Here is a 17,720-nt window from a genome sequence, read left to right as displayed (position 1 = left end):
GTAGTTGAAGTCCGAGGTGTAGAGGGTGAAGAGGAATGGAGCCAGGACTGTTCCCTGCGGCGCTCCGGTGCTGCAGAGAAGCCTGTCCGACTCACAGTTCTTTACCCTCACGTACTGTGGCCTGTTTGTGAGGTAGTCTGTAATCCAGGATGTGAGGTGATGGTCGACTCCGGCATGCTGCAGCTTGTCCCCCAGTAGACTGGGCTGGATGGTGTTGAAGGCACTGGAGAAATCGAAGAATGTGATCCTCACCGTGCTCCCAGCATTCTCCAGGTGCAGCAACGCCGTATGGAGGAGGTAGATGATGGCATCCTCCACACCGATGCTGGGCTGGTAGGCAAACTGCAGCGGGTCCAGCGATGAGCTTGCCAGCGGTCGCAGGTGGGCGAGGACGAGTCTCTCCAGCGTCTTCATCAGGTGAGACGTCAGCGCCACCGGTCTGTAGCTGTTGAGCTCTTTGGGGTTGGCAATCTTGGGCACTGGGACCAGGCATGACGTTTTCCACAGCTGTGGAACTCTGCCCAGCTTCAGGCTCAGGTTGAACAAGTGCTGGACAATGTCACACAGCTGGTCGGAGCAGGTCTTGAGGAGTCTATTTATAATGGTGTTTTATTTATTGTATTCTATTTTGTGATTGTATTTTATTTATTATAGTACCTATGCTTGTCTGTGACTGTAAAGTGTCCTTGAGAGCTTTGAAAGGTGCTTAAAATAAAATGTATTATTATTACTATTATTATTAATATTATGAATCTCTAGCTCCAGTGTCCACTCTTGAGCCAGTTGATACTAGTGCAGCGCGTTCTACCGAAGACAAATTCCTTGTGTGTTCTACACACTTGGCCAATAAAGTAGATTGTGATTGTGAACTTACCAGTCAGTCTGTTGTTGAGCAGGTCTGTGTACATACTGAACGCCTTTGCATAGGCTCCGTGCTAAAGACACATACAAGTGCAAAATCAAAGTATCCCTGATACAGTTTTAACAGACGGATGGTGGCTAAATGCTATCTTAAACGGCCGCTTGAACGGCTGTGAACAGAGGCTTTTCACAAATCTGCTTCACTTTGCAAGATCCAATACGGATGCAACTCTTAAAGGGCAACCAACGTCACTATTTTTTTTAACTGACATTAGAAAAACGTTTTATAACATCTAAAATACCCAAAACACGCAGTATGATATTTTTACTCAAATGCAAAACACCAATAAAAATGACTTAAAGTGTTCAAAATCTGCAAAAAAATTGAGCTGCGAATTGGGCATTTTCAGAAAGTCCCGCCCCCAGTTCGTGACGTCACGCCAAGACGTCTTGCATTGCTAGAGAATCCAAACAATGGCTTCAGATTCGGAGAATATGCTTTCTTGTTACACATCCAGTTATGAATATGATTCAAATAGTTCTGAAGAGGAAAGCATACATGTTTGCAATCAATTAAAGAAGTCCTTCCGTGTCATTTTGAGGCATCTGGACTGCAATGTAGCGTCCCACAAAAGAGGCAAAAACATGGCGACCACCTCCTGTGAGGAATGAATAAGCCCGTTTCCACAGGCTGATAAATGCTTTCCATTGAGTTTGAACTCCCTCTGCTGGCGGCTTTTGGATGTAACACACGGTTAAAAAAAAACAGTACAGCAAAATACATTGACGTGATGGAAAGACGCTACAATGCGTCTTTTTTCGGTCAGGAGGCGGTCCTTTTCTGACGTCACGTGAGGACTCGTCACCAACTCAAAAACTTCCTGAATTTTCAGCGCGAGTCTTAAAACGTAAAATATAGCTATATGCGGTGGAATCTTATTAAAATACGCCCAGTAGAAGTCATTTGAAGGCATTTTACAAATTATGGACACAACTTGTCCGGAGACGTCAGTTGTCACCTTTAACTCTTAACTATGGTGCAGCAATATTTGTCCAAGCAATAAACCGTTTGTGGGATACTGATAGTGAACAGACTGAATAGAAGTTATCCTCTTTAAAAGTTTCAAGGTCAGTTAGCCGCCGAACACAAAGCCCACAATGGAAGCACAGAGAAACCTGGGGTCAATCTGAGGTGAACAGAGCCTGAACACAGCCTGTTAACCTGTCATCTTCATGTCGGAGATCTGGCCTTGGACTCATTTAGTACTTGGTAAACTCCTTCACATGACATAAATTAGGACTGGGTAAAGTCCTTCACATCAAGATGTCATTAGCCGGGTAAAAATCTATCGATTCGAGGAAAGTAAACTAATTACAGGGTGATTCGTCCTACTGAGTGCCTCACTGCAGCAATGTTTTCTCTCGAAAGAGGAGTGTCTAAAAGTGATTGACAACTTTATCAGACGAGTACAGGTTCGCTTGCAACCGAATGGTGGACGTTTGGAACACATCTCGGAAAAGCCATAAATTGACTAAAAATTGACAGAAATAGCTGAAACGCTGCTGAATTGTCTTCCATAAACTGAATGTGTGGTTGTAATTTCAAAAAAATAGCTTATTAATCAAAGCCACAATTGACATTTTCATGGGTCCGCATCTTTTTGGGTCACCGTCCCGAAAGAGGGTGTAAAAGTGATTGACAACTTTGTCAGACCAGTACAGGTTTGCTTGCAGCGAAATGGTGGATGTTTGAAACACATCTTGGGAAAGCAATAAATTGACTAAAAATTGACATAAAGAGCTGAAACTCTCCTGAATGGTCTTCCATAAACTGAAAAATGTGTGGTCGTAATTTCAAATAAATAGATTTTTAATCAAAGGCACAATTGAAATTTTCATGTGTACGCTTCTTTTTTGAGTCACCCTGTGAAATCTCTATGTTCTGTTGTTTATACAGTGATACCTTGGCTAACGAACTTAATTGGTTCCCAGAGTGTGTAAGGCGAAAAGTGTGTCTCCCAAACATTAATTTCCCATAGGAAAGCATTAAAATGAGAATAATCCGTTCCCATTCTAATTTTATAAGCTTTAAAACTACACAAAATATACCTTATTTTATGTATAATAAATGTGCTATGGTATGATAATTAAAGAAATAAACTGTACTATATAATAAAGTGGTTTTCTTTACCTTTGTGATGGCCGTTGATTGCTTGATGTAATGGATTGTCCGGTTTCATCAGCATTAAACACTTGATGAGGAACATAGCCTTCTTTCACCAACTTGAGGAATGATTCCTTGTAGTTGCTTTCTCTGCGATAATTTGACCTAGTTCCTCATCAATTGCGTTTTGTTGAGCAGGGTTGAGATCTTTTTGCATCAAGTGCACAGATGGCTTGTGCGGGTTATTTGTGCAGCCTATCAAAGTTGAAACGAGTCACTGTTTTCTCTCCATTTTCTCACTCACTCTCTGTCGTCTGCCTGTCTCTTTAATGTTTAAACCACCTCCCCTCACTACTGCGTTCTTGACCAATCACGTGGCTTTAACCGAAGACTGGGGGCGTGGAATAGAGGACCAAAAAATGTCGGCTTCCATTTTCTTGTTAGGAGACCGGGATCGTTCGCCAACGACACATTACTCATTGTGGCGCTCCGTGTGTATCCCGAAAAAGTAGTTCGCATGCCAAGATAAAATTTTCATAAATTTAACATTTGTAAACCGAAAACTTCGTAAGCCAAGGGGTTCATAAACCGATGTATCACGTCATTGTTTGGTACGTCCAGGGGTGTGGTATTTAAATCAAGACTATGTTTTACTAATGTATCACTTCAATTTGCATATACTCCCAATAAATACCTTGGCCGAGGGCTGCAGAGGTTGAGCGTCGGTCATGAATGGGCAGTAAAAGACAATCTTCCTGTGTTCCAGCCTTTGTTCACAGTGTCCCAACAAATTTCTCTGACAGATACATAAAAACACATACCTTGACCATGCCTCTGATGAGAGCGGAGTAAGATGGGGTATCTTTCTCTGGCAGGAGGTTAAATATTCTTTCAGCATTGTTATTTCCTTTCCAGGTAAACTTGAGCAGGTCTGATGGTCGCCGGACCTTCCCTTTCCACTTTTTAGTGTCATTTACATATTCCTCCTAAAAACAGGAAACATATCAAGACACAAACTCAGATTTTAACCAGGATTAATTTGATTCTTCGCAGAGCCATTTATTCCCCCGTGACATTTAGTTGTAGTTTAACTCATTCACTGCCATTCAAGAAGTGATTGGGGAATTGAAAATATGACGTAGAGCGCCATTCCCCAATTAGTTCAAGTTTTGTTTTTGTTTTCTTGCGGTGGTGCCGATAAAGCACTGGTAACACCTCTGGCAATGTTTTTCTCTTCCACTAGGGGGCAGCATTTCCCTTTTTTCAATATGTGTATTACATTGTATTTTGGACAGCCGCCCTCATTTCAAGCTCAGATAACTCCAGACCCATATTATTTAGCAATTAACTCTTTGTTTCTGATGAAAGAAGAGAGTTTAAGGTTTCTTACGCTGCATTAGCTGGCTGGATAGCTATCAAGCTAGCTAGCTATTAGCTATGTATTGGCTAGCTGGCTAGCTTTCTATTTGAGTTACTTCTGGGTTGAGTGAACGCTGGCGCATGTGGCTGCCGCTGCTCACCCACAGAAAAACTTATCATGTGGCTGTAAATGTCATGATCTGGTTGGCGACCAACGGGTGGTGCTGTCGGCCCCGCCTGCACCTGCACAGGTGCTGGTCATCCCGATCAGTGGCGGACTGCCACGTTCGGATTGGCGACCAACGGGTAGCGACGTCAGCCCTGCCTGCAGCCTCGCAGGTGCTGGTCGTTTTAGTCAGTGACACTTAAAAGGACTCACGGCACGACCATCCGGTGTCGGTTCATTGTTTGTTGCATGCTTTGTCTGCAATTGCATGCATTGTATGCTGTGCATGTGTTTGTTTAACCTTGGCGGACTTTTACACTTGGTTTTCTTTTGATACTTTTTTTCTGTTCAGATGATTTTGATGTTTTACATTTTGTTCCTGCTGACCTTTATTTTAATACAATTTGTCAAACAACCTCCTGCTCCCTCCTGCCTGCTTTTTCGGATGCGCACCCGCCATCACCACCTTGCAAAACGTGACAGTAAAGTGACCTTGAGAGTTTGGAAAGGCGCTTATAAATCAAATGTATTATTATTTTATTATTCTTGTTCCTTATTCTTGTTCGTTATTCTTTTCCTTATTCTTTTTCTCATTCTTTTTATCTTTATTATTATTATTATTATTATTATTATTATATTATTATTATGTAGTCCTAAATGTTTCCATTATATGGGTTCTGGAATTCGACTGACAATGACAAAAACCCTGGCACTGGATTGGACACATTTTTTGCACATCGTCTGGCAGTGAATGAGTCAATGAGGGTCTTCCATTTTTTGTCCAAAGACGACTGAATCAGTCATGACTCACCATGTCCCCTGTCTGTGTCCCATCCTCCTGGACAGGGTCTCTGTCACAAAAGAGACAAATCAAGTCTAAGAGGTTGTGAGTTGTCTCCATTGACACAGACGTCCCTGGAAAATAGAATGGAGACTATAAATTTGCGACAAGTAAAACTGCACACAGGTTGCACACTTGGTGAGGGTATTTGCATGTTCATTATTCACGGCCCCACCCCCAATATTGGAGCCTTTTTTGTGGAACATCTGTTGCAAAAATCCTCAATATTTTTATTAAATTGTGTTGTCCTATTACAGTGATACCTCAGTTTACGTGCTTAATCGAAAATGACTCAACTCCCTCACAGCCCTGCCCATTGTGCTTTTTTGCGCCTGTAATGGGCAGTATCTTCACAGCCCCACTTTGTTCAGCGGAAAGGTCGGTGCTGTTGGACAGTCTGTGGCTGGATGGATGCATGGCTTGAGGAGCCCGCGATAAGAAGGAGCGTCAGCGCAGAGCACCGATGCGTATGTGGAACTGTCGCGGCTTGTAATTGAAGCGGATTTATGTGGGACAATCTCTTCGTCAATGGATGCTACAGATGCGTGTTTGCTTTCAACATTTAGCTTGTAGTCGACGTGAACGTTCCACCATGATGTCCCTGATCCACTGGTGAAAACACTCTTTGATCCTCTCCTCTTTCATCTAGAACTGCTTCATGTAACAAAGGGGGTACAGAAAGTGCTGAAGAATGAATGACTCTCCATGTCTTTACGTCTGTGTAAGCTCTCAGCACCCCACCACCGGTCTGGTGGGGTGAGGTTCAATTTGGATCGTTCATACAATAGCCTGCTTAAGCAACACAGGTTAGGCAACATTAGTAATGCTGATGAGGTGATAACGTAGGGAGTGGGGCAATCAGGCCAGTCGTTAGTCAGGAATGTAGGAACAATCGGTGGGGCTGCAGGGAGTGGTCCTCTGCTCCCCCCAACCTGAAAGTAGGGACCTATCATAGCTGGGTCCGGCGCCGCCATGTCTGGACATTAGGGATATATAAATAGGGCCGATACGACCAGTACCAGTCATTTGTTTATTTATTGTTTATTTATTTATTTTTCCATTAGTTTATTTGTATTATTTATGTATTTATTTCTCCAGCCATTTATTTATTTACATTTATTTTTATTTATTTTGTTTATTCATTTGTTTTTATTTGTTCATTCATTTATTTTCATTATTTTTTATGTATTTATTTATGTATTTACTATTTATTTAATTATTTCTCCATCAGTTTATTTACTTGGTTTTATTCGTATTTATGTTACTTCCGGGTTGAGTGAACGCTGGCGCGTGTGGCTACCGCTGGTCACCCGCAGGAAAAATGTCCTGTGATTCAAAAGTGTCCTTGAGTGTTGAAAGGCGCTTATCAATGAAATTTATTATTATTATTATTATTATCAAAAGTCAAAGTCAGCTTTATTGTCAAATATGCTAATATACATGACATACAGAACAGATGAAATTACAGTCCTCACAGACCCACCATGCAAGGCACTTATCATGACTTTAACAAACATAATAAACACGAAAACACCAATTTTCCAGAAGAGGGGAGCCTCTGCGTGTTCACGCCCCGCCATCTTGGAAAAAAAACAAAAATAACAAATAACATGACACCACAAAGACACAGAGAGTCATTCAATCTTCAGCACTTGCTGTACCCTCTTTGTGATGACATGAAGCAGTTCTAGATGAAAGAGGAGTGGATCAAAGCATCCATTTTAACGGTGGATCAGGGACGTCATGGTGTAATGTGTATGTATAATAAATGTGCTATTGTATTGTAATTCAAGAAATAAACTGTTTTAAAGTTGTTTTATTGACTTTTGTGATGGCCGTTGATGTAGTTGCCTCTTGATGATATGCGAGTGAAGGTGCAGTGCTTTCTCGGCGATAATACCCTCACTCACACTGTCCCCTGCTAGCTGCTTTTCATTAAGCCAAATAAACAGAAGTTTTTCAACCTCTTCTATTGCCTGAGACCGTTGCTTAGACCAGAGGTCCCCAACCTCCGGGCCGCGGACCGGTAGCGGTCCGTGGGTCATTTGGTACAAATCTGATCTGTAAGAATGTGGAACTGTCGCGGTTTGGAATTGAAGCAGATTTATGTGGGACAGATGTGAGACAATCTCTTCGTCAATGGATGCTACAGCTGTGTGTTTGCTTTCAACATTTAGCTTGTAGTAGACGAGCACATTCCACCCTGATCCACTGCTTAAAAGGATGCTCTGATCCTCTCCTCTTTCATCTAGAACTGCTTCATGTCACAAAGAGGGTACGGCAAGTGCCGAAGGATGAATGACTCTCTGTGTCTTTGTGTTGGATTGGATTGGATTTGCCTTTATTAGTCTTACAGTGGAGAAATTTTCCTTTCACAGCAGCAAAGTGATGAAAGGAATGAAAGGAATGTCATATTATTTGTTATTTTGTTTTTTTGTGCGAGAGTGGCTGACTTTCCAGAAGCTCCTGTATTTTGTTTTCTACTTCTTTCTTCCCTTCCATAACTTTGCTGCTGTTAAATGTAAATTTTCTCCACTGCTTGTGCGACATATTCAACCTGCTCAATGAACTTAATCTGTCACTTCAGGGGAAAATGACAACTGTCTTCAAGTTGGCTGATAAAGTAGCTGCATTTAAAGCCAAACTGGATTTGTGGGGACGGCGCGTGAATAGCAGTGTATTTGACACGTCTCAAACATTGGCGGGGTTTTTGGACGAGACTGAGCCCGAGCCTTCATTCCCCCAGCTGATGCACGAGCACCTGTCTTTGCTTTTAAAAGAGTTTGAGCGCTACTTCCCAGCCACAAAAGACCCACAAACTGCCAAGGAATGGATCTGCAAACCATTTGTCAACACACCAGGTGAATCCAGAATGCCTGTGCAAGAGGAAGAACTGCTGGAGTTCGCAAATGATAGCGGACTTAAAAGTATGTTTGAGACAACAACTCAAGCCGGTGTTCTGGATTAAAGTGATGGCAGAAGCCCCGAGATCGCCACAACAGCACTGAAAACCCTGTTGCAGTTTCCGACATCTTATTTGTGTGAAGCGGGGTTTTCTGCAGTGACAGCAACCAAAACAAAACTACGGAGTAGACTGGACATAAGCAAGACACTTGGGGCGTCATTGTCTCCCATTATCCGTAGATGGGACCGTCTCGTTGCAGAGAAACAAGCTCAGGGATCCCATTGATTCAGTTGTAATGAGTTGTCTTTTTCATGCGCTTTGTACTTGTTTTTGTGGTGTATCTTATTTTGAAGGCACGTTTAAACATTACCAATGGTGACCATAGAGCATTAAGAGGCAGAGACGATGTGACATGTGTTGTTGTTGGCGCGATGTTACCAGGACCCTGCTAATCTTCTTCTTTTCCTTCCGGATTTTCCCATTAGGGGGCGCCACAGCGAAACAATGTATCCCATCTATCCCGGTTTTGTGCATCCTCTTCTCTCACACCAGCTACCTTCATGTGCTCTTTGACCACATCCATAAACCTCCTCTTCGGTCTTCCTCTCGCTCTCCTGCCTGGCAGTTCAAGGCTCAACATCCTTCTCCAGATATATCGCAGGGATAATACTAGTGGGCCTCAATCGGCAGTACATTTGCACCTAAAAGCTAGCAACCACTCATTTGACGACAATGAGGTTAAAATCTTAGCGAAAGAACATAGATGGTTTGAAAGGGGGGTGAAAGAGGCGATTCTTATAAAACAACAAAATCCTTCATTAAACCGGTCTGGTGGTGTGAGGTTCAATTTGGATCGTTCATACAATAGCCTGCTCAGGCAAAACAGGTTAGGCAACTTTCGCAATGCTGATGAGGGTCGTTATGCTGATGAGGTGATACCGGGGGGAGTGGGTGTAATAGGCCAATCGTTAGTCAGGAATGTAGGAACAATCAGTGGGGCCACAGGGGGGGGGGTCCCGCGCCCCCCCCCAACCTGAGAGTAGGGACCTATCATAGCTGTGTCCGGCGCCACCAGGATCTCTGTATTCCATTGTCTTGATTCATTATGTTTATGTATTTATTTATTTACTATTTGTTTATTTATTGTTTATTTATTTATTTTTCCATTAGTTTATTTGTATTATTTATGTATTTATTTCTCCAGCCATTTATTTATTTACATTTATTTTTATTTATTTTGTTTATTCATTTGTTTTTATTTGTTCATTCATTTATTTTCATTATTTTTTATGTATTTATTTATGTATTTACTATTTATTTAATTATTTCTCCATCAGTTTATTTACTTGGTTTTATTCGTATTTATGTTACTTCCGGGTTGAGTGAACGCTGGCGCGTGTGGCTACCGCTGGTCACCCGCAGGAAAAATGTCCTGTGATTCAAAAGTGTCCTTGAGTGTTGAAAGGCGCTTATCAATGAAATTTATTATTATTATTATTATCAAAAGTCAAAGTCAGCTTTATTGTCAAATATGCTAATATACATGACATACAGAACAGATGAAATTACAGTCCTCTCTGGACATTAGGGATATATAAATGGGGCCGATACGACCAGTCAGACTTTAGTTCGCTGACGAAGCCTCTTGGATAGGAGGCGAAACGTCCGAAACCTTCACTTTTGTACAGATGACGGCTGAAGAAACCTTCTCATCGATGGACCACTCCTGTACGACTGAGAGCTTACACAGACGTTCTCCAGATATAGTCACTCTCTCTCCTCTGGACATGTCCAAACCATCTCAGTCTGGCCTCTCTGACTTTCTCTCCAAAGCCTCTAATATGAGCTGTCCCTCGAATGTACTCATTCCTGATCCTATCCAACCTGGTCACTCCCAAAGAAAACCTCAACATCTTCAGCTCTGCTCCCTCCAGCTCTGCTTCCTGGAGGGAGCAGAGTTGATTGTTGTTGAAGATGTACCAGGACCCTGCTAATAAAGTTGTATAAAAATACACAATGGATTCACGTTTATGATTATTTTAAAAGAAATGAAGAAAACAGTTTCTATGCCTGTCGTATCATTTTATTTGGTTGTATTTATCCGCCGGTCCGTGAAAATATTGTCTGACATCAAACCGGTCTGTGGCGCAAAAAAGGTTGGGGACCACTGGCTTAGACAACACAGAAACACCCTTCGTCACACGTAGCAATGATCGACTTAGCGTACTGGTACTGGGAGGCTATGTCCCACAAACGCACACTTTGTTGGTGTTTTATGATGATCTCCTTCTGCTCGTCCGTCATTTTCTTTCGTGTCCTCTTTGGCTTAACACTAGCCTGTGGTGGGGTCTTTTTCGCTCCCATATTAGCAAAAGTACTCCACTCGATAACAAACTATGTTTGCACTCAAAGGAAGGGCGTGTGGAAATCTAATTTGCCAGCACCATGTGGTTTGACTGGTCCACCGAAAACTAGTTGGTATGCCAAGATTATATTCTCGTGAATTTAATGTTCGTAAGGCGAAAAGTTTGTGAGCTAAAGCGTTCGTACGTGGAGGTATCACTGTATTTGTTATTTAGGTTTTGTTGTTGTTTTGACTTCAAGATGGCACCGCGAGAGTGGCTGCCTTTCCAGCAGCTCCTGCATTTTGTTTTTCTACTTCTTTATTTCCTTTAATTTTTCTTTTATAACTTTGCTGTTGTGAAATGTCAATTTCTCCACTGCATCAACATACATGTACATTGTGATCTTTTTTTTGTTCAGTCACTATTGCACTTCTGTGTGTGTAAATGTGCAACGGTGAAATAATAAGTAATAATACATTTCATTTCTAAATGAGGGCAAGACAGATACCCCCCCCCCCTGATAGGCACCCCCTCTAGACAGCAGCGAGTCTCAAATATATTATGGATTGCATGCATATTGCACTTACCGGCTTGCAGCAGCTGATCGTACATGTCGACAGCAGCTTTAACTTTTCTCAAGTTGATCCTTTCCTTCAGTGCCTCTTCGCTCACTTCTTCAAGGTGCGGTGACACCGTATCTGGCATCAGACACTTTATAACAAAGAAAACACTTTTATTCCATTGATACTGACATTCTGGAATGACATATACAGGTAACATCCGAGTTACAACCGGCGTGAGTTACGACCACCAGACCCTTTTTTTAATTCTACGCCTAGCACCGCAACGCACAAGCAGCCGGCAATGCGTACTACAATTTTAGCCAGCCAGCATGTCACACTCACACAGCAATCTACTGCGTGACTAGACTCGATACAGTAGTTATACAATGCAGATACCGTCTCGGCAACATCTCCTGTAGTACTGTACACTGCTTTTTTCCTTCGCCGTCCGCCTGAGTCCGAGCGTGTGTGTTGGCGACCTCTTATGGTTGTTAGCAGGGAGAGCAGGGTAAGTATAAGATTTATAAATCAACTGCACAGTAAACAGTTTTATAATAATACATTTCATTTCTAAGCGCCTTTCAAAACTCTCAAGGTCACTTTACAGTCACAGGTTAATTTTTTCTGTGGGTGAGCAGCGGCAGCCACACGCGCCAGCATTCACTCAACCCTGACGTAACTCAAATGATAGAAAGCTAGCTAGCTATTTAATGGATAGCTAATAAATAGCTAATAGATAGCCTGATAACCAACAGCTAGCCAGCTAACAGCCAGCCAGCTAGACGGCTAATAGCCAGCCTGCTAGATAGCTATTGCCTGGCCAGTCAAAAAGCCCAAAAAAAAAAAACAATCAGCCTGCCGTGCATGTTTTTGGTATACATTACAGGTACAGTTATACAGTAATAAAAATAGTTAATATGAAATATAAAATGATAGAAATGACACTAAAAGGTAAGTATATAATTGATAAATGAAGTGTAAACAGTTTGATATATAATAGTATTCAATCGAAAACGTTGCTTTAAAACAACAGATTGACATTGTATACTATCCTGTCGTGTAAACGTCACGTCGGCCATTTTGAATGGATTTCGACTTACGACCGCTTGACTTACAACTGTTTTGTCGGAACGGAACCTGGTCGTAACTCGGTACATATATTTTTTTTCATTACTATAGACACAAGTCTATATTTATTGTACTTTGCGTGTCTCTTACAGGTATATGCGGTTCAGCAAAATCTTTGGTGAAGAACTTTGGATAATTGTTGACAAAGTATTTAGCTGCAGACCTGCCAGACTCTTGAGAGAGAGAGTACAGCTTCTGCAAGGCAGAACGAGAGCATAAGAAAGATACCGACAGAGACAGGGGAATATTTAGACGTTGCTGTGTGTATTTGTCCTCAGATAACATTTTGAAGAAATACACCTTTAACTCATTCTCTGCCAGACATGTGCACTCCCCAAGGTTTTTGTCATTGTCACTTGAATTCCAGGAACCACACAACATGGACTTTTAGGATTACATAAACATTAAATACAGTGTAAGAAACCTTCAACACTCTTCTTTCATCAGAAAAAGAGTTAATGCCTAAATTATATGAGTCTGGAGTTATATGATCTTGAAATGGGGGTGACTGCACAAAATACAATACAATACATACATAATATGTTGCGCTTTAACAACAGTTGAAGCACGAACATGGAAAAAAGGGAAATGCTGCCGCTTGTGGAAAAGAAGAAATGTTGCCAGAGGCCATGACTCGCTTGATCGGCACCCAAGCATGAAAAAACTACATTCAGGAATGGCACTCTATGTCATATTTTCAATTCCCGAATAAATTGGTGAATGGCAGTCAATGAGTTAAGGTAGATAAAAATACTGTATAGACCAAAGATGTGATAAATGACAGCAGACATAAAGTTGAACAAAAACAAAAAGAGTGAAAGTTTGTATAGGAGAGTGAATGTTTCGCACAAACTCAGCAGCGTTCCTCGGGGAGAGATAAGGATCATCCTGGAATTGGTATGGATAAGCTGTATGATCCTGGTGGGAAAAAAGCCACATTTGTGTTAATATTTGGAATGATACAATACAATACATACATTTTGATTTATATAGCGCTTTAACGAATACAGCTAACATCTGAGTTACGACCGGGTTTCGTTCGGACAAAACGGTCGTAAGTCAAACGGTCGTAAGTCGAAATCCATTAAAAATGACCTATGTGACGTTTACAACACAGGATAGTATACAATGTCAATCTGTTGTTTTTAAAGGACAACCGACGTCTCCGGACAAATTGTGTCCACAATTTGTAAAATGGCTTCAAATGACTTCTACTGAGCATATTTTACAAACATTCCACCGCATATAGCTATATTTTACGTTTTAAGACTCGTGCTGAATATTCAGGAAGTCTTGTTTTTGAGTTGGTGACGAGTCCGTACGTGACGTCACTAAAGGACCGCCCCTGACCGTAAAAAAGACGCATTGTAGCGGTCCTTCCATCACGTCAATGTATTTTGCTGTACTTGTTTGGTCTGGGGACCTTGTGTTGCACCCAAAAGCCGCCAGAAGGCCAGAAGAGGGCGTCCAAGCGTCATATAAGGAATTCATCAGCCTGTGGAAACGGAGGTGGCCACAGGAGGTCGCCATTTTGTGCCTCTTTTTTTTGGGTGAGATTTCCCCCCAATGTTAGTTCAAAATGGCACAAATAAATTATTTAATTGATAGCAAACATGTATGCTTTCCTCTTCAGAACTATTTGAATCATATTCACAACTGGATGTGTAACAAGAAAGCATATTCTCCGAATCTGAAGCCATTGTTTTGATTCACTAGCAATGCAAGACGTCTTTGGCGTGACGTCACAAACTGGGAGCGAGACTTTCTGAAAATGCCCAATTCGCAGCTAAATTTTTTTGCAGATTTTGGACACTTTAAGTCATTTTTATTGGTGTTTTGCATTTGACTAAAAATATCATACTGCGTGTTTTGGGTATTTTAGATGCTATAAAACGTTTTTCTGATGTCAGTTAAAAAACAAAAAAGTGACGTCGGTTGTCCTTTAAGCATCGTTTTCTCTTGAATACTATTATATGTATACCAAACTGTTTACACTTCATTTATACATTTGATAGCTTTTAGTGTCATTTTTATCATTTTATATATTGTATAATCGATTTTTATGACTGTATAACTGTACCTGTAATGTATACAAAACTGTGTACTGTACAGTTCATTTATAAATGTTATATACTGTACTTACCTTTTAGTGTCGTTTTTATCATTTTTTATTTCATATCATTTTTTTTCAGAACGATTTTTATTACTGTATAACTGTACGTGAAAGGTATACAAAACTGTTTACTGTACAGTTCATTCATCAATGTTATACTTACGTTGCTCCCCCTGCTAACAGCCAGAAGAGGTCGCCCGACACTAACGGTCGGACTCAGGCGGACACGAAGGAAAAAAGCAGTGCACAGTACTACAGGAGACTGTATCTGCACTGTGTAACTACTGTATTGAGTATAGTCCCGCATTGCCGTGCAAGTGTGCGACATGCTGGCTGGCCAAAATTGTGGTGCACATTGCTGCTTGTGCGTAGAATTAAAAAATAATAATAATTTAAAAAAAGCGTCCGGCAGTCGTGGTTATAAGTACGGGTGGTCGTAACTCGCGTCGGTCGTAACTCGTGCTGGTCATAACTCGGATGTTACCTGTATGGAAAAATCACTATATTTGGTGTATATAACTTCACCCAAAAAGAAATTGCACCCCATGGAACACAATTACACAAGTGAAGAGCATACTAAAAGCAAGGGTGATCGTTTTAGTGAGATGCCCCCCAAATCATTGTGCCACAGCTGAATGAAAAGACTCAAAAAGAAACGAGATGGGAACTCACCCCGCGCACGGTCACAGCCAAGGCCTCCAAAACTGATTCTTTGCTCCTTTTTTTCCACAGTTACAAAAAAATAAAATAAGACCACCAGTTATTATTTTAAATGACACATGAAAATAAATGTGCTCAATCAAACAACAAGAAAATCGACTATGTGAACCATTTGGAGTTACATTAAAAAAATAAACTGAAATAATCAACATTCACTTGATGTACTTAAAACTAATACCACACATAGAAATAAATAATAAATTTAAATATTTATTATTCCGATTATTATTAGTAGTAGTAAAGGAATAGCCGAAAGGAAAGAATTATTATTATTATTATTATTTGTAGTGGTAGTAGTAGTAGTAGTAGTGGGAGTAGTAGTAGTCATAGTATTCATAGTAGGAGTAGTCGTCGGAGTAGTATTAGTAGAAGTAGTAGTCATAGTATTCATAGTAGTAGCAGTCGTAGTAGTGGTGGTGGTAGTAGTAGTGTATTTCATTTCTAAGCACCTTCCACAAATCTCAAGGTCACTTTTTTATGCGGGTGAGCAGCGGCAGCCACACGCGCCAGCGTCCACTCAACTGGGAAGTAACTTAAATAGATAGAAAGCTAGCTAGCTAGCTAATAGATAGCCAATAGCTAATAGCCAGCCAACAAGCTAACTAGCTAATAGATAACCAGTAGCTAATAGCCAGTCAGGTAGCTAACTAGCTAATATATAGCCATAGCTAATAGCCAGTCAGGTAGCTAACTAGCTAATATATAGCCAATAGCCAGCCAAGTAGCTAGCTAGCCAATAAATAGCTAATAGATAGCTAATAGCCAGCCAGCCAGCTAACCAGCAGTGACGTGCGGTGAGGTTCATGGCTGGTGAGGCACTGATGTCATCACAGTCAGATTTATAAACATATGAACTCTACAGAGTAGCTTATTCACCATTTGATTGGCAACAGTTAACGTGTTTTGCTTAAAATGTCATGTCCGCACTCTTTATATAAACTGTAGCATAAAAAAGAATAAAAAAAACGTTTTTATTGTGTTACCTTTACTTATAAATGAAGTCCATGCGCCGCTCCTTCTGAAGAAAGGCATCTATACTTTCTTTGTAGAAGCCTTCCTTATATTTCTTCAGTTTTAAAAGTCTCTCTATTTCTTTCAATTTAGATATTTAATCCTCCATTCTCAAAATAAAGCCAAGCAACACGAAAAAATGACTGGATGGTTGCATTTAACTTGCTAACTGTTGACTGTCGCTTGCTCTCACTAATTCTATTATTCTGCAGCTGAGGAGGCGCAAGAAGAATCTCTGTAATCACCAGCGCCCCCTGTCATGAGGCAGGAGAACTGTGTGCCTCACCTATGCCCACGGTATAGATCTTCTTCTTCTTTTCCTTTCGGCTTTTCCCCTCAGGGGTCGCCACAGCGAATCAATGTGCTCCATCTATCCCGGTTTTGTGCATCCTCTTCCCTCACACCAGCTACCTTCATGTCCTCTTTGACCGCATCCATAAACCTCCTCTTCGGTCTTCCTCTCGGTCTCCTGCCTGGCAGTTCAAGGCTCAGCATCACTCTCTCCTCAGGACATGTCCAAACCATCTCAGTCTGGCCTCTCTGACTTTCTCTCCAACGCCTCTAATATGAGTTGTCCCTCTAATGTACTGTCTAGCCGAGCATATAAGTCATCATAGGCCTCTTGTTTGGCCTTTGCCACCTTTACTTTAACCGTGCGCTGCATCTCCTTGTACTGCTGTCGACTCTCGTCCGTCCTCTCAGTGTCCCATGTCTTCTTTGCTAACCTCTTTCTCTGTATACACTCCTGCACCTCCCCATTACACCACCAAGTCTCCTTATCTACCTTTCTTCCACTCGATACACCAAGTACTTTCCGACCCGTGTCTCTGATTATGTTCGCTGTAGTTTGCCATCTGGAAGGACCTCTTGCCCACCCAGTGCTTGTCTTACCTCCTTCCTAAATGTCATGCAACACTCTTCCTTTTTCAACTTCCACCATTTTGTCCTCACTTCAGCCTTTGGTTTCTTCATCTTCCTCACTGCCAGTGTCATCCTACACACCACCAACCTATGCTGTCTGGCTACACTCTCACCAACCACTACTTTGCCGTCACTGATTTCCTTTAGATGGCGCCGTTGACACAAAATGTAGTCTACCTGTGTACTTCTGCCTCCACTCTTGTAGGTCACCCTATGTTCCTGTCTCTTCTGAAAGAAAGTATTCACAATAGCCATTTCCATTCTCTTAGCAAAGTCAACCACCATCTGTCCTTCAGCGTTCCTCATCTGGAGTCCAACCCTGCCCATCACCTCCTCATCATCTTTGTTTCCTGCACCAACATGTCCATTGAAGTCTCCACCAATTACAACCCTCTCACTTCTCGGGATGTTCTGTATGACTTCATCAAAGTCCAACCAAAATTTCTCCTTCTCCGCCAGCTCACATCCTACTTGTGGGGCATACCCACAAACAACATTGAACATCACGCCTTCAATTTCTAGCTTCAGACTCATCATTCTATCTGATACTCTTTTTACTTCTAAGATATTCCTAACAAACTCCTTTTTAAGATAACCCCAACTCAATTTCTCCTTCTGTCTTC

The 17,720-nt window shown here is 41.4% G+C and overlaps 1 protein-coding gene across 1 annotated transcript in view; it reads right to left on the bottom strand.

Moving 5' to 3' along the window:
* Positions 1 to 17,720, bottom strand: part of ptcd3 (pentatricopeptide repeat domain 3) — a 39,650-nt gene that overhangs the window by 19,360 nt on the left and 2,570 nt on the right. Inside the window, exons 3-9 of the mRNA XM_088991272.1 lie at positions 15,118 to 15,163; positions 13,182 to 13,250; positions 12,423 to 12,527; positions 11,229 to 11,352; positions 5,362 to 5,465; positions 3,847 to 4,011; positions 875 to 935 (exon numbers count right to left, since the gene is read on the bottom strand). Coding sequence (XP_088847398.1) covers positions 875 to 935; positions 3,847 to 4,011; positions 5,362 to 5,465; positions 11,229 to 11,352; positions 12,423 to 12,527; positions 13,182 to 13,250; positions 15,118 to 15,163 — 674 coding nt within the window. The remainder of the gene's footprint in view (positions 1 to 874; positions 936 to 3,846; positions 4,012 to 5,361; positions 5,466 to 11,228; positions 11,353 to 12,422; positions 12,528 to 13,181; positions 13,251 to 15,117; positions 15,164 to 17,720) is intronic.

Source organism: Hippocampus bargibanti, linkage group LG02 (assembly GCF_051943395.1).
Source record: "Hippocampus bargibanti isolate YZ-2025 linkage group LG02, ASM5194339v1, whole genome shotgun sequence".
Classification (NCBI taxonomy): domain Eukaryota; kingdom Metazoa; phylum Chordata; class Actinopteri; order Syngnathiformes; family Syngnathidae; genus Hippocampus; species Hippocampus bargibanti.
Note: the sequence above shows the minus strand (reverse complement) of the source record. Positions and strands in the feature narration are given on the sequence as shown.